This window comes from Macrobrachium nipponense, chromosome 32, assembly GCF_015104395.2.
Source record: "Macrobrachium nipponense isolate FS-2020 chromosome 32, ASM1510439v2, whole genome shotgun sequence".
In the NCBI taxonomy this organism is placed as follows: Eukaryota; Metazoa; Arthropoda; class Malacostraca; order Decapoda; family Palaemonidae; genus Macrobrachium; species Macrobrachium nipponense.
In genome coordinates, this window is record NC_061094.1 from 43539208 (window position 1) to 43567131 (window position 27924).

Here is a 27924-nt window from a genome sequence, read left to right on the forward strand (position 1 = left end):
TATAGTATATATATATATATATATATATATATGTGTGTGTGTGTGTGTGTGTGTGTGCGTGCGTGTTGTGTAATATACTATCATACATACATATATATATGTGTGTGTGTGTGTGTGTGTGTGTGAAAAACAAAGCTAAGATTATTCACTATGTAAAAAAAAAAAAGGTGTACCCGGTCAATAATATGAATGCATCATGGTGCAAGCAAAGAAAAACTAACCTCTACCAACACCGCCCCCCCCAAAAAAAAAAAAAAAAAAAAAAAAAAAAAAAAAAAAAAAAACCACCGTCCATATCAGAGGGAAACAGAGAGAGCAGAAGTAAGCGGAGGAAGCAGCAGCTGGGCTGTGTAATCAAGGAAGAGGATCTTCCCAAAGGGACTCCTCTTTAGAATGGCGCAATTACCCCTGCCCAGGGTGGAAGGGATCAGCTTCATTAGAAGTCCTTCTGTTTCATATACAAAAAGACACTAGTCTTCGCTTTCTTTTCCCCTCTCACTTCTTTGTGCTATGCAAGATGTTCCCAGGCAGTTGTACGCGAACGCTAACCAAAAAAAAAAAAAAAAAAAAAAATAAAAAAAAAAAAAAAAAAAAAAAAAAAAAAAAAAAAGAGAGAGAGAGAGAGAGAGAGAGAGAGAGAGAGAATGATTTCATTTCGGTTGGGTGATGCTGATTACCTCGTCGAAGACCTCCCATTTCCATGGTACACATTTTGACGGAGCGATGAAGACTAACTTTTGTTCTCTCTCTCTCTCTCTCTCTCTCGCTATGGCCCAAAAGGGTTGATTGACAACTAAGTGCCTAATTCAATCCTAAGGCCATGGAAGAATATTGGCGTTTACTCAGAGTCCACCGCATATCATCCCTCCTCGTCTGATTCCTGAATCCATTACTGTTATCATTAATTATTAGCAACAACAAGTGTTTTTGGAGTTGCTGCATATGTGGGAGAAATCAAACGAATATGTTTTCAGGATAGACACTCTTCCCTACTTTTCGGAAAAGTGTCATTTGGCACTTTAGGCGTGTCAGGTTTCAAGTGCCGATGAAGTAGGGGCAGACAGCGAGCTGACAACCACCTAATCTATGGATGGAACAACAAAGAAGCCAAGGTTGTGGAGCAGAGTAAATTGAAAGATAAAGTTGGCCATCTTTTAGTTACGTTCAGTTTAATTTGCATATTTCAGTTCTTTTCATCTGTTTATTATTAGGTATTTTCCAATGAACACTAAGCTCAAAGTTTATATTTTAATTCAAGAACGTAACTGCAAGAATCCTAGATTTTAGCATTTCAACCAAAACTAAATATTACACCACTAAGTCTTAATGATGCAACAGCACTAATAATCGTCTACAATTCTAATCTTAGCTATATTATATTTATAATTTACCCAAAAGAGTGGCGAGACCACCAGAATAAATTTTAATAACAATAAATCCACAAAATCAAATATTGCAAAATATAACAGTAAATCGATTGAAGAAAGCACAAATTCGAATATACTTATAAGTATAATCATTGGGGATGGGAAAAAAAGACAGTTACGGATGAGATTTATTGTTATATTTTGAAGTTGTTCATCAAACCTCATAATAATTAAAACGGGAGCTGCAGAGAGAGGTTCTACCAAATCACAATTGAAACATTTTCGTTGCTTTCCAGTATATAATTGCCAACTTTCTTTTTGTTCTTCGGATTTAAGTTATTGTGATCAAGTATATTTCCATCACTGACGCTATTACTATTATTATTATTAATTATTATTATTATTAGTGGTATACTGTTCTCCTAGAGCTTGAGTAATAACCGATGAAAGCGTTCGAAGAATTTACACGATGCTTATCAAACAGCGCTGAGAACCAATTTCCTCAACACCTGAGAGCAAGTGTGCCATAATTCATATGAATCTCCTGCTGCTGCCTTTGTTTGATGACTTCACAGCTGTTATTGCAGTTGTGGCTTCAAAACGATCACCGTAAAATAAAAATTCTACACCGATTAATGTAACCCCACAACGTTGTTCGTATATTGCAATCATTATGGTTATCATGTTGATTTTTGTGTATCTATGCAATTACACGCGGCTGATAATGTCTCCACTAGGCGCTGTCAACCCCTGGCCTTTTCCCGGCCCATCTCTGTGAATCAGACGGCACTGGCACCAGACTCTTTGCTGTCGGGACAACTGGGATCAAATTCACGGCAGTGCCTCGCCACGTCCAACTCCGTCGCGCAGAGAGCGAACTGTCTCCTTCGAAAGCCTTTCTTAAGGTAGCTTCTCGAAATGTAACTTTAAAATACAATCAGAGGTCAAGATAAATGGAAAACAATTGACGGTACAAATGGGACACTCATAAAAAAAGCAGTCTGGCTTCCTGGCACTAATGTGTTAGCCACATTGCAACCGTTTTCAGTTATCCCACCATCCCTACCGAACGCGCGGCTGTAAACGGCAGCAGGCGCACACAACTATTTAAAAGTGCTTCGAGCCTGACCGACCGCAAATGACAGACCACTTGACACCCTCTGCCCCTTTTCCTTGTCTTTGCCTCTTGCCTTTCCAAATCACCTGACACCCCATAAGGTGGAAGCCAAGGCACTCACCCGTATCACCTGTCACTCTGTCATCCGAAAACACACAACCGTCTTGGGACAAGGAGCAGGTGATAGGAGCAGAGTTTAGTCTAAATGTGTTCAAACAATTCCTGGGTTGCATTTCAGAAGAAACTAAAGTTAAAGATGGCTTTTGTCTCAACCTCCTTGATTTTTGCCGATACCAGACAACCTGAATTTTGAATTTCACTATTATTTATAGCAGAATTTTAACAACTTCAACCCAATACAAGATAAAGTATACAGAAAAGGATATTAATTACTCAAGTCACATTAGCCTTAAGAAGATCCACCTACCGCTACCTATTTGCCGTGTTACCCATAAAATTCTTTGTAATTCCATCCTCAGTAGCCATTAAGCAATATTCGACACCAAATGGGCCCGTGACATTAATGGGTCGGACCTGACCTGAGCAGGGTTGCCCAAGAATAACTGACAGTGACCTTATATCCTTCACTGGTTACCCATCACACGACCTAAAGCTTCGGTACTATTTAACGCCGAGTGACGGTTTTTTTTTTTCTTTTAATTTCCAAAGGTCCTGAATAATGATGACAGTGATAAAAGATAAGTTCAAACATGTAGTTTATCTCTTCGCCGCCGCTCACGATGACTTTCCGATTAGATAATGCGCTTAATTTATCGGTCCTTAGTCCACTTCCGTTAGCTGGTCGAAGTTACCAGAAATGTTGGTGTGTGATACTATAAAAGAGCCCTCACAGGAGTACTCGCCCCCCCCCCCCCACCCCGCCCCCCCCCCCCCCCCTCTCTCTCTCTCTCCCTCCACCTCTCTCTCTCACACACACACACACATATGTATAAGCGTGACTGTGAGTGTCAATTACGAGTTTCACCTCACTAAAAGCATTTCCATTTGCATAAAATATTCCCGTATTCATTCACAAAAAGCCGCGAGTTTGTTGTTGTTCAGTAAATTGGGTTTCACTACTACACTTCGCAATTACAAAATGATAGTAATTCTGGATACTTTGTAATTACGTCACGCAATGCTGAATCGCAACTTATCTAACAGTAGCGAAACCTCACTATTGTGTATAATTAAAAATCCGTTTTACTTAATATCAAACGCCTGTTTCGCGGACAGGTTACAAACAAAAACACAGATATCGATATCTCAGTGTGCTTACTGAAATTTGCACTACAAGCACCGGAGAGGCCTTCCAGATCAATAACAATAAACAAATGTAAGGATGAAACTGCAGAGGTATAGGCTCCCCATTTTAATTTTTAGACCTGAAATTTTTTGGCATCTCTCTCTCTCCTCTCTCTCTCTCTGTGTGTGTGTGTGTGTGTGTGAAACGCAAACCACCACCAGTAAGACCTCTTAATACGACGGCCACATGTCTCCTTCGAGACGAAGAAAAGTAGGCAGGATTTTTCAAGAAAACTGATTAGACGATGTGTTGTTTATGCTGTTAAGCTGATAAAGACTACTGACGTGAAGGAGGTACTCGACAAACTTCGGAAATTCTCAAGAACTCGAATCTCCCTCCCTTGGAGGTTTTCAAGTACGTCCACTGCCGGCTTCTAAGGTCATCCTAATGGCGTTTTCTTTTTCATTTTTTTTATAGTCTACTTTCTAGCCATTGTCTGGTACTGTATCATTCAGTACCTCTTTGGGTTTCAAAACTTGAATGAGGCGAAGTTTAAAAAACGAATACAAAAACTATTACAAACAGAGTGGAAAAACGTAGTAGTTTCATGTTCACATGACCAAATTCGATTTAACAAATAACTTGATAAATATGACTAAAAATTTCTATAAATCAAAATGCATATAAAGGTTTTATATTTCTACGGTCAAAATCTGCTTAACAATTAACAATAAATATGAAAACAAGTTTATAAACCATGAGCAGACATACAAGTTATTATATTCGCCAGGCCAAATTCAGTCCAAACAAGTAGCTTGTTACAACATGAAAAAAGTGATTTAAAAACTTTAAATTCTTCCAATTTTTAAAACCTTCAAATTCTCTCATTATTTAAAACTATAAAATATTGCATTATTTAAAACTACCAAATTCTTTCATTATTTAAAACTGTCAAAAGCTTTCATTATTTAAAACTGACATCCTTCATTATTTAAAACTGACATCCTTCATTATTTAAAAGTATAACATTCTTTCATTATTCAAAATTATCAAGTTCTTTCATTATATATTTCAATCTGTTAAATTCTTTCTTTATTTAAAACTACCAAATTCTTTCATTATTAAAAAATGCCAAATTCTCTCATTATTTAAAACTATCAAGTTCTTTAATTATATATTTTAATCTGTTAAATTCTTTCATTATTAAAAATGTCAAATTCTCTCATTATTTAAAGCTATCAAATTCTTTCATTATTCGCAACTACCAAATTCTTACATTTCTTTCATTATTCGCAACTACCAAATTCTTACATTATTTAAAACTATCAAATTCTTTCATTATTCGAAACTACCAAACTCTTACATTATTTAAAACTATCAAATTCTTTCATTATTCAAAACTACCAAATTGTTTTATTATTTAAAACTATCAAATTCTTTCCTTCGCTGAATCGTTAGCGAATCGTAGGCGTTAATGTGTTCAGATGACGCATCGATCTGAATACGTGGCAATTCATCGAAAACAGTCCATTACGCACAGGAAATTATACATTACTGCGATGCATTTGTGTGCTTAAAATAACAATCGGTGACAAAGAACAAAATTACTAGGAGAAAATAGAGAAAAATCATTCGATTAACCGAGACTACTATTTACTTTACAAATATCCAGATGAAGTATCGAGGCGAATGAAACCAAAAATGAAATAAATATTAGCGATGAAAATATTGAAGGGCGAAGTCATACATTAAATTCATTGTATTCTTCACGAACAAAATGAGAAGTCTTCCACTGGAAGTGAGCGCTGAAAGAATGCAAACTGAAATGAATGATGACGACTGGCTTTGACCTTCGTCGAACAGCTGTTGTCAGGCGGACTGATCGAAGATAATTACAATTAATATCAATTTAGCGGTAATCTTATCTAGGCAAAGGAGTGCGTCGCTTCGATAAGCGACCTAAGAACGACAATTGCACCTGAAAGCGAGTCCCGATTCCCTTATAGTTCCATTATAATTACTCGTCTGTAAATCTGAGTGAAATCTGCGCAATTTTAACATTCCCAGATTTAAACGTTAAGGAATTACAGATGGAGAAAGAGGGCGATACGAAGAACTTAGATCTGATACACAGTATTTCAATTTTTTGGACATCGCGAGTGTGAGAAATCTTAGCCACTTAAATATTCATCACCGGAATATACCGAGAACGATTAAAATAAAAACGGCAGTTATTGTATTTCATATTTTGAGTCCATCACGAGAGTGACACTTTCTCTCTCTCTCTCTCTCTATATATAAAATATATATATATATATATATATATATATATATATATATATATATATATATATATATATATATATATATTACAAATAATATAATCCTATTGTAATTCAAACCTCCAAAACACACCACGTATACATATACTTATATCTCCTCTACCTCAAAGACACGCCGCCGCTTCCTGTATTTAATCTCTACGAGCGTCTAACTATCATGGTAATCCGGCGAAAGAGGAAAGGCAATTCCCTACAAAACATGGTTATTAGAATTAAGCCTCCACGGGAGGCCGTCTCATTTGGATTGGACAGTAAGCCCTGCCACGTGGTGTCCAGCGCCGAATAGAGATTTACCTCCATAGGCTTGAGAGAGAGAGAGAGAGAGAGATTGCAGGAAACTGGTAACGTAGACGGAGATAAGACACCAATAATAATGATAATAATATTCAGAAGTGCGCTTATAATGGACGAGAGAGAGAGAGAGAGAGAGATTGCAGGAAACTGGTAACGTAGACAGAGATAAGACAACAATAATGATGATAATAATATTCTGAACTTCGCTATAATGGACGAGAGAGAGAGAGAGAGAGAGAGAGAGAGAGAGAGGAAACGTCAGCAGATAGAACTACGACGAAAATAATAATGCTAATAATATTCAGGACTTCGCTATCGTGGACGAGAGAGAGAGAGAGAGAGAGAGAGAGAGAGAGCTTGCAGGAAACATGTACGTAGGTACGGCTTGTACGGCAATTATTAATAATAATAATAATAATCAGGACTTATTACCATAAGCGTAAGATATCGACGCACTAATAATAATAATAATAATAATAATAATAATAATAATAGAAGTTCCATTTAGTTTCCCCCTCGTCACGCGTGGACATCTGCCAAAGGAGATCCAGTTTCAAAGATGAAACAAAAGGATAAACGCAGACCAAACCAGACATATTATATTTCAGAATAATGGTAGGGTACTTTATTGCTGTTTCACGCGTAAAAACAAGTGCATTTTACGAATACATCCGGGACTTGGATAATCTTAAAAAGGGGTTATTCAAAAAAGGAATGAAATGACTAAGTGAAAATAAAAATAATGTTTTTTATGATACAGGCATGGTAACGATGTTGATAAATTTACTAGATTATTATTATTACTATTGTTATTATTATTATTACTAACTGAAATTCAAAAAATGAAAATGTTTTTTAGGATACGTACACGGTAACAAAATACCAATGTTAATAACTATACCGAATTATTATTAATTAATTATTTAATACATTGTAATGAAAATGTGATGATACGTACAGGGTAACGAAATACTAATGTTAATAACTATACCAAATTATTATCATTATTATTATTACTAAATCGCAATCGATGGTTAAGTGCAATTTTCAAGCGTCTGATAATAATGATTCATGCAAGAACATAACACAGCGTCACAAATGATGACAAACTTAAGCATATTTTAAAAATAATCTAACAATCACGAGTGATTTATTGCTACTATTTGCTCGTTTCGTTTATGAACAGAAATAGGACAGTCGACGACTGGCATATTCCGCCGCAGCCGATAAAAATTGTAAACCTCTCAAGTCATGGAGTGACTTTATCTGAACTGAACTGATTACGGACCCGGCGGAGGTTATACAACGGCTGGGTGAAGATTCTGGCGTATATCGATTACTGTCTTAAAAACCAAAGCCTCATCAAGCAACTAATGCGGACTGCGTTCTAGGTTATTACATACATACATACATACATACAGTACATACATACATACAAACACATTTATATATATATATATATATATATATATATATATATATATATATATATATAGAGAGAGAGAGAGAGAGAGAGAGAGAGAGAGAGAGAGAGAGAGAGACCTTAGGGATAGTTCCACATCGGCGTAGTGAGGATTACCTCTTCGAGGCCCTTAAGTTTTGATAACATAATTTTGACTGAGCTATGAACACTAACCTCTGGACAGATGGTACTCTCTCTCTCTCTCTCTCTCTCTCTCTCTCTCTCTCTCTCTCTCTACAATTTCCAGCGGCGACCCACAACAGTAGACAAACAACAAGAGAATAATTCACTGTTTAGGTTAATAGAGAAATACTGAATTCTATGGGAGGCCACAACAACGTCCCCTCCTCCGTCAGGTTGGAGAGAGAGAGAGAGAGAGAGAGGAGATAGAGAGAGAGAGAGAAGAGAGAGAGAGAGAGAGTAGAGAGAGAGATGAGGCCATTTGTTCGTGGGATTGGCGAGCCCCTTGTGTCCTGAAGTGCTTTCAGTGGTTAATGCTTGTATCCTACTTCCTGCATTGCCTAGACGACCTCTCACCAGGGAACAGGTTAATACCAATATCCTTCGGGCTGGCGACCAGCAGGAAAAGAGACTTTAGCGTCGTCGACCCTTCGTGAAACCTGTTGCTACGCGCATGTGCCAGGTCGGAGTGACTCCATGGAAGGAAGAGGGGATGGGGGAGGCGGGGGGGGGGGGGGGGGGGTGGGGGGGGGGGGGGGGATAGGGGCAGGTGGAAAGAAAGAAAACTAGAGACGGGGTTTTATAAGCGATATCGTTCCTCTGATAGTTAAGCCATCTTTAATTTCTGTCCGGGACTTACATGAGCGATAAGCGTTTAGCTTCCAAGTCGAAACTCTTTAAGCCTAAGAGATTTTCAAAATACACTAAGATTTTCTCCAACACAAAGGAATTTATATTACTTATTGGTGAAGGCAACTATTTTTTATTAAGGGAATTACATTACATTCAAATTAACACTATGAAAACATAACTCTATCAGCTCTTTGAAATGGAAGAGAATGTTGTAAGTATTGTAGTAGAGAACCGGGATGTACCCAAAGTACATAATGACACCGGAAGGAAATGACTTCGTAAACAACACGAAACTAGAGACCGGTACAAATCGAAATGAGTTCGAGTGGAAAAAATCGAGGATAGTTGTCCTTTATTATGAAACGTGAATAGTGAAATCCCTAGACTTCTTGCCTTCAAAAGGGTTTACGTACATCCCAGAGAAAGTGTTTTTTTTTTTTTTTTTTTTTTTTTTTTTTTTTTTTTTTTTAATAAATCAGGACAAGTAAAAGCGGCTCACAGGGTGCATTTATACGTGTCTGTGGTTTGCGGGGTAGATAAGATACAAATGAATAAAACAGATCCATAAGTGTTACAGGTTTAACACAAAGCAGTTACTCTGATGTGCAACGAAGTATTAAGGATGTTGGGGATACATTCATAAAATATGATGCACGCACTCACATATAAACATTTATATACATATATACATTGCATAATCATTTACATAAATTATGAAAACACGTGGTAAATACAAACACACACGGTACTCACCATGATGAATTTCACAGCATTTGATATCCTTAAAACTGAGCAATCTCTTTACCCACACGCGTGCACCACACACTATATATATATATATATATATATATATATATATATATATATATATATATATATATATATAAGGAAACAAGGTTACAGCGGGGACATCAATAATAATAATAAATAATAATAATAATAATAATACTATTATCTGGTGTGACAAAAATCATTCTTACAACAAAAATAACGAATAAAATTAACCCATAAACAGCATTCACCACTTTCCACAAAAGTAACGAAACTATAACCCCCTCCCCAAAGTAAATATTCAAATAAGTATAAATAAAAAAGAGGGAGGGGGAGAGGTGGTTCAAGCCACGCACACGAAACAGCGAAGTTATTATTCTCTTACCCTGGAGAATCATGATGGAAGTTGACGGCAAGTGACAGTCGAGCGAAGGAGGAGGAGGAGGAGCAGGAGAGTAATGCAAACACCACCAGCACTGGGCACCACAGCAGCACACCAACAAATGTCGTCGGTGCACAGACAAAAAGGAAAGACGCAGCACAGACAACGGCCGTGGCGATATACGAGACCGATTCGAAAGAATGCAGGCTGCAGGCAGCAGGCTAGGCAAGCTCTAGGCAGCAGCTCCGTAGCAGTACAATCTGATGCTGATGCTGCTTAGTACTACGGTAGTACTATACTACTTCTACCGGATTTCGTATGTGTGTGTGTCAGAGCCACGCACGAGGCGATTGGAAGTCTCTCTGTCGTGTTTGTACGAGTCTCTCTCTCGCTCTAGTTGCTTTCTTCCACTTCTTCTCGAGAGGATCTCCTCTCTCTCTCTCTCTCTGGCTTGCTCGCTCGCGTCTTCGTCTTTTCTCGGGGCACTCCACCCTCACTCACACCACCATCCCGACTGCTGTCAATTACAATCTACTACCCAGACGTCGTCGTCGTCCACTCGCCCTCTCCTCCTCTCCCTCCTCCTTCGCCACCACCAACACTTATCGCCACCACTGACTTACCGCCGCCATCGCCACCCTCCTCCTCCTCCTCCTTCTCCTCCCCCTCACCCCCATCATCCCTCCGATGTAATCGTCATTCTTCGCTATCTCGGTCCGTTTAGGGATCCCACTACGCAATCGTCTATTACGGAATGCTGCTGCGCTCCTGCATCTTCCTAAGGATGGCTCTCTCTCTCTCTCTCTCTCTCTCTCTCTCTCTCTCTCTCTCTCTCTGGAATACGGGTTAATGAGCCCAATACATTTTTCATGTTACTGTATATTCGCGATGCATTTTAAACAGCCCATACTCGTATGCAGTTTTTTTTTTTTTTTTTTTTTTGCGTGAGAAAGTTTTGCTTGATATTTGTTGGGTTTATTTTTATTTTTAATTAAAAAAATGGTTCAAAAGCAACAAAGCAGATAATATTCACTATCAATAATTCTAGAATATTTCTCGCCCGATACAGCTACGTATACTTTAAAAAAAAACCAATAAATTAATTTTTTTGCGCAACTGAATAAATAAGGGAAAATCTGGTATTCTTATTTCTTCATAGCAAATTACCTCAGTTGTGCCCATAGTCAGAAAAACTACTTATAAATGAGAAGACGAACGATTACAACCTTGAACACATTTTTTCTTTCACTTGAGTCCACTTCCGTGCATTTTAATACATTTTCATCTATCTATTAACATATATTTTTTTTTTTATTAATAAGTGAGATTTCTTCTTTCTATATTTCCCTTCACCCGCTGTACTCCTTCCTAATGAATACTATATTCTTTGGAAGCTTGAATTTCAAGTCAGTGGCCCCGGTGGGCTTGTTCCATATGAATAGGTTTCTGATTCTGAATAATAATAATAATGCTCTAAGAGGTCCACATTAATAAAAAATTTTGCGAGTTTTTATTATTGTGGACCTCCTAGAATATTATATATACTCTCGCGATAGAGTTTATCCCAACTAATAATATAAAAGTAGGACTACTTACTTCAGAGGAAAAAGGAAAGCGGGCCTCTTGGAATGCCATCTAAAACAGAAACGTTTTCCACTTGTGTTCGCAAAACGGCTGAGCCATTCTACAAAGTTCCTTGCAAGCAATAGAATCCTGCCAGAGCGTGGGAGATTCGATGAAGGCACAGCTTCATCAACATCATTAAGAGAATCTTATCTCTCTCTCTCTCTCTCCCCGAGAGAAGTTCGCCGCCTGATCTTCAAGATGCTTATATAATCGTTCTAATGGCAGAGAGAGAGAGAGAGAGAGAGAGAGAGAGAGAGAGAGAGAGAGAGAAGCTTTAGGCTACCGAATCTTTACATACTTACTAGTAGCCAAGTCGCTCGCTTACGCTAACATTATCCTTCCAATTAATGCACGGATCGCACTTTGAGTACCAAGAGGTTTGCTTCGTTTTTTTCTTTTTTTTATTCTTTGTCCGCCTTCGCGGTCTTCTTTTCATGTTTTCAGTCTGGAGTAGTTACTTTTTTCTGAAGTGATTACATTTAAATTCATGTTAAACTCAAGCGTATTCCTTAGAGATAAGCGACGCTATTTGACAAATTTCAGTGCAGTGTTGAAATTTAAAGTAAAACACAGTTGGCTAGGAAAACATTAATCTGACAAGAACTTACGACATCAAATAATAATTCAACAGATACACATCACAACACACACTTTAACAGTAATCAGAAAAATATATGGCACGTGATTACGTCATATATGCTATATGACGTAACCACCAACATGACGTATGAATACTCGACTCTACTGTTCCAATATCAACAACTCCGCTAACGAGGAGACAAGTCCAGTTTTTCTGAAATATTCTTGAATATGTTATGTTATGTAACGCCCAGAAAATAATTAACAACAAAAGGAGGTTGGCAATTAAAACAAAAAAAGCAAAATGGCGTTAACTACTGCTAAGTAAAAGACAAATTTGCAATAAGACTTGTTTAATTAACTGAATAGATCATTTACATTTAAAACCACGAATAATTTGCAAGTCAGCTTATAAATGAAGAAGAGAAGGGAGGGGGGGGGGGGGGCAGGATTACTTTGCAAGTCAGCCTATAAAGGAAGAAGAGGAGTGGGGTTGGGGGAGAATGGGATTACCATATACTTCCAATTTCTCACCCGTTCAGGCCCCAAAGTAGAACATGATCACATCATCTTTCCCAAAACTTCTAGATTGCAAAAAAAAAAAAAAAAAAACTTTGACCTTTCAGTCCAAACGGAGAAACAAACGGAGACAAAGCGAGAAATCTTTTCTTCTACTTTCAAGCAGCTCAAGTATTCAATGTCCAGTGAGCCCCATAAATCAACAGAATGAAGTGTCTCGGGACGACAAATGACAATAATGGTGCACAAATAAAACCCACGAAATAAGGAGGCAGCCACCGCGAGAGAGAGAGAGAGAGAGAGAGAGAGAGAGAGAGAGAGTCGCTGAGCGTTTTCCCTAATGGACGCTCGCGTGTTTTCTTTTGGCTCTGGAGAGAATTCATCATTCCTTAATATTTGCACGCGAGGGTGCAATTTAAGATGCCATGCCCCATGGACGAAGAGTGAAACATATTTATCTTTCTTTCGCTGTCGCCTTGTGTTCCGCCTTCGCGAGATCGGGTGACATTCCTCCCCCAAAACACACGGTACTTGGCCCCAAGACTTCCACAACACGACGCACAAGGAGAGAGAGAGAGAGAGAGAGAGAGAGAGAGAGAGAGAGAGAGAGAGAGAGAGAGGTTAGGTTTCCTTTCACTGTGGTGTTAACGAAATTAATGCACTGCTAGGAATGCAAAAACATTAAAGAATCTGCAACATAGTACGACTTAATTATACAGATAACGACAACTTGATACGCGTCATCCAGCGCTTAGAAACACCACCAACAGCGCAAAATAAAATGTTTCCAATCACAAAGGAGAAGGAAACTCTGACCACAGATGAAAATGAATGGTCGAACCCCTTACAGGTCAACACCTAAAAATTCCCACAACGAAATTTAAATCATGCGTACGAGCCACTCGTCCAAAAAGATCTTCCTTGGTGAAAGATTTTCTTCGATCTACATAAAATTTTGAACAAATTTCCCTACATAAAAGGAAAAAAAATTTCCTACATAAAAGGAAAAAATTTTTCCTTACATAAAAGGAAAATATTTCCCTTACATAAAAGGATAATATTTTCCCTACATAAAATGAAAATATTTTCCCTACATAAAAGGAAAATATATTCCCTACATAAAAGGAAAATATTTTCCCTACATAAAAGACAAAATTTTTCCCTAATATAAAAGGAAAATATTTGCTCGCACAAGTTTATCTTCAAGTGTCCTCTGAAAACATTTATTAACGGCACATACCCTCTTTGCCTCAAAAAATTTTAATTGTTTGCATATTCGTATGTATTGCAATTTCCTTCTACAGCATATATACATTTTTTATACGATGGACGAACCCTTCTGGAAATGAATACATGTTTTCCTTCATGGGATTGTATATTTAAATTTTGCGTGTTCATATGAGTAACCCATTTCCCACCTAACAAGTGGTAAATATACGAATAAATGCCTATTTGCCCTTTGACCTCTAAATATGACCTTGTTTTCACTCTGCACACGGGCTTCATCGATGGCATATGCCAGCCAAATATGAAGCATCTTGCCAAATATGGCCACGGTAAGCCTCTGGACCCCAGTAAATGGCAAGACAGACAGACAGACAGACTGACATACACAGGGGTCAATTATTTGATGCTCCTGGAGAGTCAACTATGGCTGTAACAAGACAAAATCACCAACTAGCTCAGACTGTAACTCTTACATCAAATACATAACCTGCTTACCTACCAAACTTCCACAACACTAGCCACTTAACATAACCACACACAAGGTTCATCATAATTATCCACTTGCCTCAACTGCCAACTTACTTCCATTCCATAAACATTCAAAAAATTGAAAATGTGTACGTATTTAGCTGCTCAGTTTTCAAGATTTCAAGATAATTCAAATCCCATGCATGGAGACACAAAAACTTGCAATTCATGTACTTTAATGAACGAGAAAGGACAATCATTAACACGGTTACCAATCTCAACTGAATCCCTTCCGTTTTCTTTCCTAACAGCAAGAAGCTGCCACTCTCTTTAAATCAAACCAGTAATAATACCAATACACGCATGGATCAAATATTAAACTTTTTTTTTCATACCCAGATTGCAATTTGATCTATTAATGAATACATCATAGTTAAGTCTTTTCTCAAAACGTATTCAAAATCAGTTCAAAAATGACACAGACAGACAGACCTAATCCAAAATAGAACTCTGGCGTAAGTAAGAAAGATAAGAAACACAAGATAACAGATCATAAAGACGAAGATATTTATGAGAATAATGACCTGAAGAATTATTATTACTTCCTCAAGCTTAGGAGAGATGACGCACACTATCGTCATTCTAATCTTACTATTCTGGATCTATTGCTGTAGAAAATCTCTCTCTCTCTCTCTCTCTCTCTCTCTCTCTCTCTCTCTCTGTAAGTTTACACACGCAAATCAGTCAAATACAAATCTGTCAACTAGTGTTTCCACTCGAGAGCACTTACAAAATCCAATCAGTAAAATGTTCCAACAGTTTCTCAGTACTACGTCCAATCCCTTTCTTTTCAAACCATAACTGCATCTTTCCCCAATCCTCTTCCTCATATTCCTCCGTCCCTCACAGCCCCAGCTCCGGCTCCTGGTCAAACCTAGCGGGCCTCTCTGCTTATCTATAGATCCTGCTATCATCCACTTATGCCCTATCAACAGTGGGAAGTCCACGACACAGAGCGAGGCTATAAAGGATCTGTTATCTGAATTCTACCCGAGAATTACGGGTCACTGGATAACTCGCGAGAAAGGGGTTCCAACGAGATCGAATTCTTTGGCAATCGAGTACTTTTCTTTCTACGCTTTTACCTGTTTACAATATACATATAAACACACACACACACACACACACACACATATATATATATATATATATATATATATATATATATAATGTTAATATATTAATATATGCATATATAAATATACATGAATATAGGCTGTGTGAATGTGCGCTTTTGTGAATGTAAAATCCTATTTCCAAACAAATGCACGAATATCAAGGAAAGTTCACTACTTTTTTTTACTTTGAGCGCAATTCCTGCATATGAACAGAGAAAAAAAGTATTCCAACTTTTCCCACCATACCAGATACCGAACCGGTGTAAGATTTCGAAGGCGATAACGTTGTTCTTTTTGGATGGCACAACAGAAAAAGGACAAGATTGAAAAAAAAAGAGAAAAAAATTGGAAAAGGAACCGACGAACAAGAGACGACGAGGGTCGATTCATTTCAGGTTCCTGAATTAATTCTGGCCTCTCTTGGGTACGTCATTCGCCAGGGTATAAAGTCCAGTGACTTGGCTAAATCCTTTGATGATGATGTTCCAAGACTTCGCATCACGAGAATCTTGCTGGACGGTGCTCAGAGAGAGAGAGAGAGAGAGAGAGAGAGAGAGAGAGAGAGAGAGAGAGAGAGAGAGAGATTCCAAAACACAGCACTGCCATAATTGTAGTGTCGCACAAGAATCTTGCTGGACGGTGCTCAAAGAGAGAGAGAGAGAGAGAGAGAGAGAGAGAGAGAGACAACACTAGTTTGGAGTATAAGAATTTGATTAAATGTAGCTTTACTGGCGTCAAAATTATTTGGGTTACTGATACCGTCAGAAATGTGGGAACATCTTATGAATAGCTCAAGAAAGGTTTCATCTTGGTAGGGAGAGGATTACAGGATTACCTCGTCGAGGTCAGCATAAAATGTACTTATATGATGGTAAACATCTCAATTGAGTGCTAATGACTCACTTATGCCTCTTCCTCCATCTCTGGCCTCGTGACGCAGTGTTAAGTATTTTTAAGAACGCCCATCTCATTCCCTCCTCGTCTTGGGATCGAATCTGGGTGCTCATTTTGTGTTAGGGCTTGAGCGAAGCGCTACATAATGAGAATGTGTGACATAATATCAATAATGAGGAATTTCAGGGTGATTCCACAACAGCATTTCTCATGGAAAGCAAAAGTCATGTACATACTCCAGCATCATTTTGTGGTTCTTGTCTCAAAGTAAAAATTGTGAGCTGAGATGATGAAGATGACCACCCCAAACAATGCTTGATAAACGCTTGTCATTAGGAGACGACTCTCAAACAAAAATTGCTAAAGCTTTTATGCTAAGTTTATCTCCATTTCATGATTTCAGCTATCATTTTCCTAAACGTCAGACAAACATCATCATAACAATAAAACTCGGAGGGGAACAGAGGTAAAGAGAAGGGAGGAACGAGATGAGGAGGAGGAGGAGGAGGAGGAGGAGGGAGTGAAAATAAGGCCGAACCTTTCTCTCGGGAGACCCGGAGATTAATTTCGTCGGAATTACAGAAGTGACAAACACGAGATTTTATAACGGGGTTCTTTTCCTCTTGTCCTTTCTTTGACGGGGGAAACCCCAAAACCGAAACGATGACATCCTTACCCTTCTTGGCGTGTTACTGATTGCCTAGCGTTGATTTCTACTATTTCTTTTCCTGTTACTTTAAAGACGGGCGAAATATTTATACATTCAACATTAAGGCATAACGTCGACAGCACCTATTTTTATGTTACTGGCTGTTTTCCCAAAGAAAAAAAGATGAATCATCATCTGCGGTCGTAAATAAGCACAAAACCTACATCTGACGTAAACACCGACATGCCGATATCAACAATTGTCACTATCAGACCCACTTTTATTTTCGTGCCGTTACATAACAAGACCGACTCGGGACCACAAGGTCATCAATACAATTGAATACGACAGATTTTTACAATTATTATTATTATTAGCTTTCTAATGCAACGTGTACAAACACGACAACAAAAGTCCAAGTGAAGATGCAATCCATATACTACCTCAAAGCAATTCTCCTTGTATTTAACAATTCACTTACATTTTCATCTCTTAATTTATAAACTTGTTAATTCATTTTTTTCTTGTCTCATAACCGATCTCTTATCTGTATTTCCTATTACCTTCTGTTGCTTCCTCTAAATGAACAAATATTCTCTGGAAGCTTGAATTTCAAGTCAATGGCCCCTTTGGTGGGTTTGTTCCATAGGCACGGAGTTCAACTTCTGAATAATAATCATAGTAATGCGCGCGAAAAACACAAAATCACCTCACTGTGTTCCGACAAGGTAAATAGCCCACACCACTTACGATTGGCTGAGACACACGTCCCTGCGGGGGACCTTCGTCCCGTACACGTGGTGGGATCTTGTAAGTCCTAGGGTTAGCATAACGGAATTGGCCTGACCTGCCCTTTTCTTCACCCCCCCCCCCCCCTACCCACCCCACAATCTAAAGGGGCATTTGAAATACAGAGTAACAACGGGTTTGAATAATTTGTGGATGCAGCCTTGGTAGCTTCCTTTAAAATTATAAAAATTTCCCTAACACAAGCTCCAATAATAATAATAATAATAATAATAATAATAATAATAATACTGACTTATGAATCACTGATGAAAAATCGCAAAGCAAATAAGAAAAATATGAACCAATGAATTTTCCATTAGAGTAAAATATCAACCCTTTTCAATTATACGATATCGAAATCATACAGCAAATACGAAATAAACGAACCGACTGATTTTCCATTAGGACAGAATATTAAATCCTGTTCATTCATAAGATACAAATGAAAGGGATTAAACAATGGATTTTCCATTAAGATGAAATATTAAACTATTCTCAATTATACATGAAATTACACAGCAAATAAAGCAGAAAATTACCCATGGAATTTCCATTAAGATAAAACATAAAAACCTTTTCAATTACATTCGTATGATACTGAAACCATACACCAAATACGAAATAAACGAGGCAATGATTTCAGCAGAGTAAAAAAAATATTCAACCATTTTCAATCACGATTTTGAAATCATATAAAAAAAAAAAAAAAAAAAAAAAAAAACAACAACAACAATGGATTTTCCATGAAGATGAAACAAGAAGCCCCTTTTCAATCAGAAGATGCCGAAGCCAAGAAGGAAACTGACGCGAGGGGCGCCCTGTATAGGGATGCTGCTGAAAGTCCGTGTCCGTTTCGGCGTGTCCCGCGCATATCCGTTTCCCGTATGAAGAAAAGATGAGGGTCGCCAGGCGCATTATGAGACCTAGTTACGAAGACTCGACTGACTTCAATGCCTACGTGCGAGAACCAAGTACATGCCCGCCTGCAGTCGACGAATAACAAGATATAGATAGATAATAACATAATAGACGGCACAGGGAATGGGAGATTGGGGCGGTGGGGTTGAGGGGGTTTGAGGGGGGCACATGGGCATGGTACCTGGGGCAAGGTGGCATTGGGGGGGTGGGGGGGGTTAGGGGTTCGTCCGAACCACCTTAACGGCAGCAATTTCACTAACAACCATCAAAGGTCGTTGAAAAGGCTTTTACGCTGACCATGGCCTCCGGGGTTATAGGGTGGTCGGGGTCCTGAGGGGTTATGGGATGGGGGTTTCCCATCCAACCCCCATCCTGGACAGACAGAGGATTCAATCTCACAGTCCTCTTCGAAAAGTGTGTGTGATTATTCTATTGGTTTTCATATCCTCGTGCTGGTGGAAGCGGATCCCATCCAAATAATTCGATGCCCGTTAAATTCTCTCTCTCTCTCTCTCTCTCTCTCTCTCAAGCAATCACTACCCTCGCTTCATTCCTTCAAAGTTATATATTCTCATCGCTCGCTATTACATCCTTCCAACCATTAAACCTTGTATCCAGAGAGAGAGAGAGAGAGAGAGAGAGAGAGAGAGAGAGAGAGAGAGAATGGAACAGTATGAAAATTCTCTTTAACAAAAGGCGGAAAAATATCATGATACTGATTCTCACTTCCCTCATTCTTATTCCTACCTAGGTCTTCTCTGCGACTGTGTTCGACAAAGAAATTTACTTGCGCTTCATGTCGATTACAACGTGTAAATCTAATTTTTTTTTAACCTATAAAGGACGTTCAATGAGCATGGGATATCATCGGACAGGGCCGATGGCTTAATAGCACTCTCACAGGCTGAATGACACGATCTGGGTGCACAGCTCATTTCCATATGCATTCCGAACTCAAACATTTTAAGACGATACCTGTATAGATGATAAGGGCGGGTGCTCGTTGTTGTCTCATGAATACATTAGCGTTTCCGTAATTCCCAAACGAAGACATCCACGCATTTCAAATATAAATCAACACGAGGAATGGAATGCCATGAAGGGAAATAAATAAATGCAGAGAGAGAGAGAGAGAGAAGAGAGAGAGAGAGAGAGAGAGAGAGTCACAAAGGGTCTTGGATAATACCGTAGGACGGAGACAAACAACAATAATAACGGCTTAAGTAAACACATCGCCTACAGCAGATAATGGACCGGTAGTTGTCGCAGGTACCATAGAGAATCACTAAGGTCAGGGGGGAAGGCGATGTTGGAAGGGGCGTGCTTTGGTTATTATCATTCTCTCTCTCTCTCTCTCTCTCTCTCTCTCTCTCCTCTCTCTCTTCGCTCACTATAACATTTCAAGGACATAAATTTCATTGCAAAAATTCATCAAAATCATTTCTTGTTCTTTCAGTCTACTAGTTTCCTTTACATGAGCTTTTACATTTACGAGATTCATCTCCAGAAAACAGTCATTAGATCTTTATCTATAATCTTTAAAAAAATGTATTCACTTGTGACTAATCATAAGAAAATATTCACCAGAATAACAGTCAATTATTGATGATGACCAATTTTTAGACTTCATTAGAATAAAAGAAAAATGAATTCATTTCATAAAGTTCTCCTAAAACAATACTTGTGACTCCAATATTGTTATATAATTGGATTTCCAGCACGCCTGCCAATCCGATAAGCTTAGGAAGGCTTCACTAGGAAGGTACATTGGCTTAGAGTAATATCAACGACTCTCCGGTGACGAAAACATACGTTCTATTGGGTATTTAATTTATTATCAGTGCCATAACTCCCGTTCAACCCATAGGCAGCTTTTATCTCTCTGCTCGGACGCATTTTCTTTCTCTTCTGCGACTTTCACTGCCTCTTACGACCAAATCTTAATGAAAAGATAAAATCTGAAACCAATGAAAAGATAAACATTGTAACCAACGTCAAAGATGTTATCGTCATCTAACAAAACGATTAAGACACACTATGGTAAACAAAGAGGAACTAACTAAAGCAATGGAAAGTACCAGTTCAATTAAAAAAAAAAGAAGTGTAACGAAACACTGCGGTATGCACATTGAACAACGCGAGGGGACAGGGGAGAGAGAGAGCAGCATAAGGGAAAGGAGGCAGCAGCAACAACAGCATTGTAATTGTAGTTGGAACACTTGGCCATCTCGTCTCTCTCTGCCTTCTTCCAAGATGGCTGTCATCGGAGCAGGGGAAACAGGCGTTCTAGATTAATTGGCGCACGCAGCAAAATGTCAGTGTCGTCAGAAGATGGCTCATCGAAATCTGGGACTGACTTAGATTAGAGAGCCAGAAATCAGAATGGACAAGTGAGAGAGAATGCGCGAAGACTGAGAGAGAGAGAGAGAGAGAGAGAGTCTTCAATGGTAACTGACACCAGCAGAAAAAGAGCGAGAAAACAAAACGCCTTCGTGGTCGTATCACGCACAGTCTCTTCTCCAAACTCACTCTCATTAATATCGGAGCCGCCGTTTGAAAAAAGCTACTAGGGTGGTCGGCCGTCTCGCTTTCAGCACGGCAGGGAAAGAGAGCAGAGTGAATGCAAGAAAATGTGATAACAGAACAAAGACAGTTAGTAAAAACTAAATAATGATAATGATAAAATAAAACAAAAACTAAATGCCAGCTATTCACATATTGGTAACAACGTCACACTCCTCTTTTACATAAAAGGCAAAATAACTATTCTAACCCCGGTGTAATTTTGAAAAACCCTTTGGGAAGCAAAGGATCAACATCCATATGGGAAATATATTGTTCGCTGTCTCCAAGTGCAAGGAGATTTAAGTTTCCCATGGTAAAAATAAAGACAAGTAAATAGAAAAATGTTTTACCCATACACATGGTGGAGTAGATGAGTCTGTGTGTGTATATATGTATGTATGTATGTATGTATGTATGTAGGTAGATGCCCAAGTCACGCATGCACCAAGAAATGGGAATATCGTGTTAAATATATATATATATCTATATATATATATATATATATATATATATATATATATATATATATATATATAATCGATGTTTACATAATGATTATATAAATTTTATACAATGAAAACATTTTTAATGCAAACGCTCAAGCACACTATAAAAAATTAGGGTAGTGTCCCAATGCACAAAGCAAGCATCCAACACAGAGGGCCAAAATTAAAGACACGGATGTTCGTGCTTGTGTATCCTCACTGTTTAACGAACATGTCTTCAAAACTACTTCTAAACAAGAAGCAGGTCTCGGTGAGTCTAATTTGTATTTTGTCCATTTACACAAATGTTTCCGTCTCTTCCGTCAAGAACGAACTTTTGTACTTGTGGTCTGACGCGATAAGGACGCAAATTGAGGATAATTTTTTTAAGGTTTCAAGACACCAGATAAGTGGCACTACAAGAGATAATCTCTGTCTCAGTAATGCTGTGAGAGCATCACGCTTTCACTGCAATTCAAAAAGTCATAGAAGATTAATTTTCTATAAGTTTCTGAACATTATTATTATTATTATTATTATTATTATTATTATTATTATTATTATTGGAGAAACAAATCCACAGCTATGTAAATGTACATATATTTAGATTGATAAGGGGAACCGAACAGATTCCCGAAAGCTATCCTTAAAGTTTTAAATTTAAATATATGTACATTTACATAACTGTCGAATTGTTTCGTTCTATTTGAAGGATTTTTTTTCTTATTACTATTGAGGATTTTTATTTATCATCATCATTATTATTATTATTATTATTCAGAAGATGAAGATGAGCCCTATTCATTCATATGGAACAAGCCTACATGGGCCACTTACTCGAAATTCAAGCTTCAAAACTGTATTGTTCAGTTGAAAAAAAATTGCAGAAAATAACAGGAAATACAATAAGTTATTAGAAGACAAAGTATAAATTAACAAACCAATCAATCAAACAAATAAACACAGGGCAATAAGAAGATGAAATTACGGAACATTACAGTTAACTGAAAATTACTCTACCAGGACAGTTTTCAAGAAGCACCAAATTAGAATATATTATGCTTCAAAGCCCCTGGAATTTCATTTGCCTCTTAAGTACATTCTAAGTGCATGTACGTACACACATCACTCATACATATATTGATATACACACACGATATTCCTCTGTTTTTCCGAAAGGGTCCCCGTGAATTCACGTGAGGCCAACGGATCGGAAGGTTATCGGATTACTTCCCACAGAGCTTGATTTAGTTCTCTGCAGAAAGCGACACTCGCCGGTCAGTTCAAACGAATCCTTTAAGCAGCCTCTAATCATCGCGGAATGCTCCTAATCACTCCTTCTTTTCCAGCTGTAATAAAAGGTCGCAGCGGTATCCTAATCCACTTCGAGTTCAGATGATCCTTCGACCCCCTTGATCGTCTCCCCCCTCTCATCCCCCACGCCCTCCCCCCACCCCTCCCCTCTCCATAACCAACACTTCCCCAGGCATTTTGTTTTCTCTTTAAGCTCTTAAACAACTGCTACATCGACAATTTCTTTGAAACTGTTGACAGAGAAGGAAATGCATAAATAAAATGAATATCAAATGCGATAAATTCACACTCGTACATACAAACAAACATTCATTCAACGTGATTATGGTAGCGCGGGTTCGTTTCCCGCTACCGGACGTCATAATTTCTTCATATTTCTTGCACTTGGATCTTAAAGCTTTGTAGTGAAAAGCGTATCCAAGAAACCGCGAAGAATTAGAGATGTTAAGAATGGCACTGTGACATTATTATATATATATATATATATAATATCTATATATATATATATAATATATATATATATATATATTATATATATATATATATATATATATATATATATATATATATATATATATAAATATATATATATATATATAATATAACACATAATATATATACCCACCACCGGACGGTAAACAAGAAATACACATACATATACGCGCACGCACAACCGCAGAATTAAAAATAAAATGCCATAAACATACACACACCACACACACACATACACACGAAACAAGCACGGACAGACGAAAAAAAATACCGACACACTTAATAAAACACGGACAGTCCGAGTCCGCCTCTTAAAAAAAGGAGATAAGTCGTAGTTAAAATTGTTTATTAGAATCTTTATCGTGAAATGAAGTGATAAGGCTTCGGCTTGAGGCTCTCATCTGACTAAAAGCTGTCGAAACGAAGTGGATAAGTGGCAGGGATACATACAAATATATATATTCGTTCGCCGGATGTTGATAACATCCTCTGATAAGGATCCCCAGTCTCTCGAGCGTGTTGCTCGTGCAATCACCACGACCTTTGATGTTTGTGTGTTAACTGGCAAGTGAATAATAATAATAATAATAATAATAATAATAATAATAATAATAATATTAATTAATTATTATATTATTATTATTATTATTATTATTATTATTATTATTATTATTGTCTGCTGGAAGTAAAGCCTCTTTTAAACATGTTTTGTTAAAAGTAATTGCTGCCTCAGCTGCGTTAATTTTATAAAGGTTCTTCTCTATTTTTCTATTCATTGTTTCTAATCAAGCAACAATGAGAAAACAATGATTAGAAAAATAGAGCAGAACCTTTTATAAAATTAACGCAGCTGAGGCAGCAATTACTTTTAATACATAATATATTATTATTATTATTATTATTATATTATTATTATATTATTATCATCATCATCTTGGAAGAAGATCCGCTTTGAGGCGAACTTCGTTGAAAAGAATGGCACTACGCTGAGCTTATATTTCGCCTTCTCGACATGGCGAATTAGCGTCTTCGTTTCGGCGGGTAATTATATATTCCTTGCATATAATAACCTGGTGCATTCACGCCTCTCAATGGCGGCAATGCCTACCGAAGCGCCGGAATAATAAATTGGAATTCGGGCAGCTGCTTTATAATTATCAATCTGCCTGCTGATACGAGGAAACTTACAAGCGAAGTCGAGAGCCATTCATTTTAACGAAAATAATAATAATAATAATAATAATAATAATAATAATAATAATAATAATAAATCTGTAACTTTATATTCTCATGGATCTATTAGCTCTATGCTACGTGCTTCATGTTTTTATGGGGTCCTGTAGAAGGCAACTGGATTCCTGAAACATATGACGTGTCAACAAACAAGAAGGGGTCTTGCCTACCTCTAAATTCAAACGTACCAGAAACGACAATCTTACAAGTTAAATAACTTAATCAAGCTCTCGAGCAACTTCAATTTACCGAGGGAAAGACCTAAAGAACTCGACACAAAAACGTCAAGTTGCGGCGTCTAATGAAATTTGTCATGAACGCCCCTTTTGCAGGCAGGATAAAAAGCAGTGGCGTGTGGATGTCAGGGCTAAGGCCGCGTTCATGCAGATGGATGCGAATTTAATGGGGAAAATGAAAACAGAGGTTGTTCGTCTAGTCCCAGCGCATTCAAAAGAGAAGCAGAGCCTCGGGTTTCATTTTTCTTAACCACATTATTCCATTTGTCTACGCAAGCGCCGATAACGATAAGATAAAGGATGTATTTAATGGTACAGAAGCAATACGTTAGTGTATAAATGATGTACTTTATTGTACGATGAAGCACGAAAATGTATAAGTGCATTATCGGAATTTATGATGCACTGAATTACAATCGAATAATATGAAGCAGCACTCGTTCATTTTAAACCTTTCACTAAACATATATCACAAAAATTTAAAGTAGGGAATTACGTCGATATAGAATTTCAGTGAGACGAAGCAGTATGTAGAGAACGGTAAATATACCACGTGAGCTGTATTAACAGGTTACCAATTTTTAGAGGGGACCAAAAATCATCTATGTATTCGTTTTCTTCATTCATGAACATCTTGCTCAATGCCTATCGGTGACGAATGGAAGAATGATCTCTGTTTATAGCTATGTATTCGTTTTCTTCATTCATGAACATCTTGCTCAATGCCTATCGGTGACGAATGGAAGAATGATCTCTGTTTATAGCTATGTATTCCGTTTACGATAGAGGAGAGGTGTGTGTGTGTGTATGGAGAGGGGACAGGGGAAATGGGAGAGGGGGGGGGTCAAGGGGTGGTCGCCAACCTGTCGATTAGTCTGCACTATATCACAATAAGACTGTGGAATCAGGGACTTCACGAAATTCCTTAAATTTCCAGGGAATTCCTGAAATCACTATTTCACATAGGGGACATTTAATCCCTAAGGGAATAGTACTAAACACGGCGAAAAGCGATTCATCTGCAGTTCTACACTGTTCCGCCGTGTTTAGTACTAGCTCCTCGGGGATCAAATGTTCCTAAGCGAACTGGTGATTTCACGAATTCCTTGAAGATTTCAGGGATTTCGTGAAATCCCTGGTCTCACAATCTTACTGTAACATCCATAAGTATACGAAGCTAATGATGTTGCGAATGTTTTCTGCGCTAGCGGTTCACCCCTGCATCACCAAGTAAAGGGTTCAAAATTAACGACATTGACTTATGTCCACTACATTGTTGCTTGCAGCTAATGATATTGCGGTTTGATGTTCGTGACGTTACTTGAATCAATCTCATCTAGCTGAGGGACTTACGTATTTCAAGTTCTACCGAACGCTGATGTATAACTTCTAAGTTTATATTTCCTTTTTTATTAAAGAAAGGGTGAAAGAACTGCAAAAATCAAAAGAGTAAATTCTTGCTATTTAACCTACCAAATACAACTCCACCACAAGTTATTAAATTTGTTAGCCTTGTTTAAAAAAAAATTCACAACATGAAGCAAACTTTTAATGATTAATATAAAAAACCCACTTTGGTAATGATTCCATCAATGGGTCCCAATTCCCGATGAATTTTTTTTATTAAGTTTTCTTTATTATTACTCTAGTGAAGGGAAAGATATCAATGCGTAATTATAATGCATATTTAGTTAGGATAAAGATTAATGTAATGAACTACCAATAAAGTTTGTGAAATTAAATGTTTTGTTTTCAAATCTGTCAACAGACTTAATTTTCTCTTACTTATTTTAATAAAATTTAATAAAATTTCAATTTACTTCGATTCATTACTGAACAGAAACTTGACTGTCCGATGGACACAGACAAACAGATAGAAATTAGAGATAAACAGATACAAATCAAAGGTGTCATGATTAAACACCTATTTTCAGTTAGATACTAAACTTCAGTTTATAAAGGTGAATGAATAAACAGTTTATGACGTCAACTTTGTGCTCTTGGGTTTTACAAATGATCCTGTCCGGGACCTCAAGAATATCAAGGACAAGGGTATCTGATTCCGAAAGTCCTTTGAAGGCAAATGACCACTGAATGAGAGAGGACTGAATAAACATTGATTCCATTTAAATGAATTAACTCTGGTGATGTGGCAGTCTACGATATTCAAACATCCTAAAGCTTACTGTCTTTCCCTTAATCTGCTCAAGTTTTCATCGATTTTGATTTTCTAATCGTACTCGTTTCTAACAAAGTCTTCCATAGTTCCTGCTTGTAAAAGACTGTAATGTTTAACTATGTCTTTCATAGTTCCCGCTTGTAAAGACTGTCATGTTTAACTACTGTCTCTTCCATAGTTCCTGCTCGTAAAGACTCTTGTTTAAAACTATGTCTTCCATAGTTCCTTCTTGTAAAGACTGTCATGTTTAACTATGTATTTCATTATTCATGCTTGTACAGACTGGAATGTTCTACATTCTCAAAAAACAGCAAGACACATTACCTAAGATGTAATTCAGCAAGATCCCTTTGGAAATACACAATATTTTGCTATCTTTTAACATACAGACTTTCCCATCAATGAAGCTTTTACCCACGAAGAAGAAAACACCGGAATTAGGAAACCCTCAATGCCAAGTGACTGCTCTCAGTCTGAACGCCTTGAATTCTATTATCTCCAAAGTGTATCAAGCTTTACTTGATTCACTTCTTCAAACAAAGTGGACCCAACTTCACCCTTTCAAATCACCCTACGGCTCTGATAAATATAGGGCAGAGTCATGCTGCTTTTGGGGGTCAACTTATGTGGAACTTTGATCAGGGTACCGCAACGCTTTGGCATGTGAAATTTACCCGGAGCATCAGTTCTAATCTGCCACACCATAATGGGAACCTACATTCAGGAAAATAGGACTCGGACGTTTTATCAGTGGGACCCAAGAGTTCACGCTTCGGTGA

General features: G+C 37.7%; 1 protein-coding gene across 4 annotated transcripts in view; it reads right to left on the reverse strand.

Annotated features, from left to right (window-relative positions):
- LOC135207490 (ETS domain-containing protein Elk-3-like) overlaps nt 1-27924 on the reverse strand; it is a 265420-nt gene that overhangs the window by 33548 nt on the left and 203948 nt on the right. The window contains exon 1 of one of the 4 annotated variants that reach the window (XM_064239291.1): nt 9798-10333. The exons of 2 other annotated variants lie outside the window; for them this stretch is intronic. In XM_064239291.1, coding sequence (XP_064095361.1) covers nt 9798-9810 — 13 coding nt within the window. In that variant the 5' untranslated portion in view covers nt 9811-10333. Of the gene's footprint in view, nt 1-2911; nt 2973-9797; nt 10334-27924 lie in introns of those variants that run through there. One more of the 4 variants, XM_064239287.1, reaches the window with a different exon arrangement.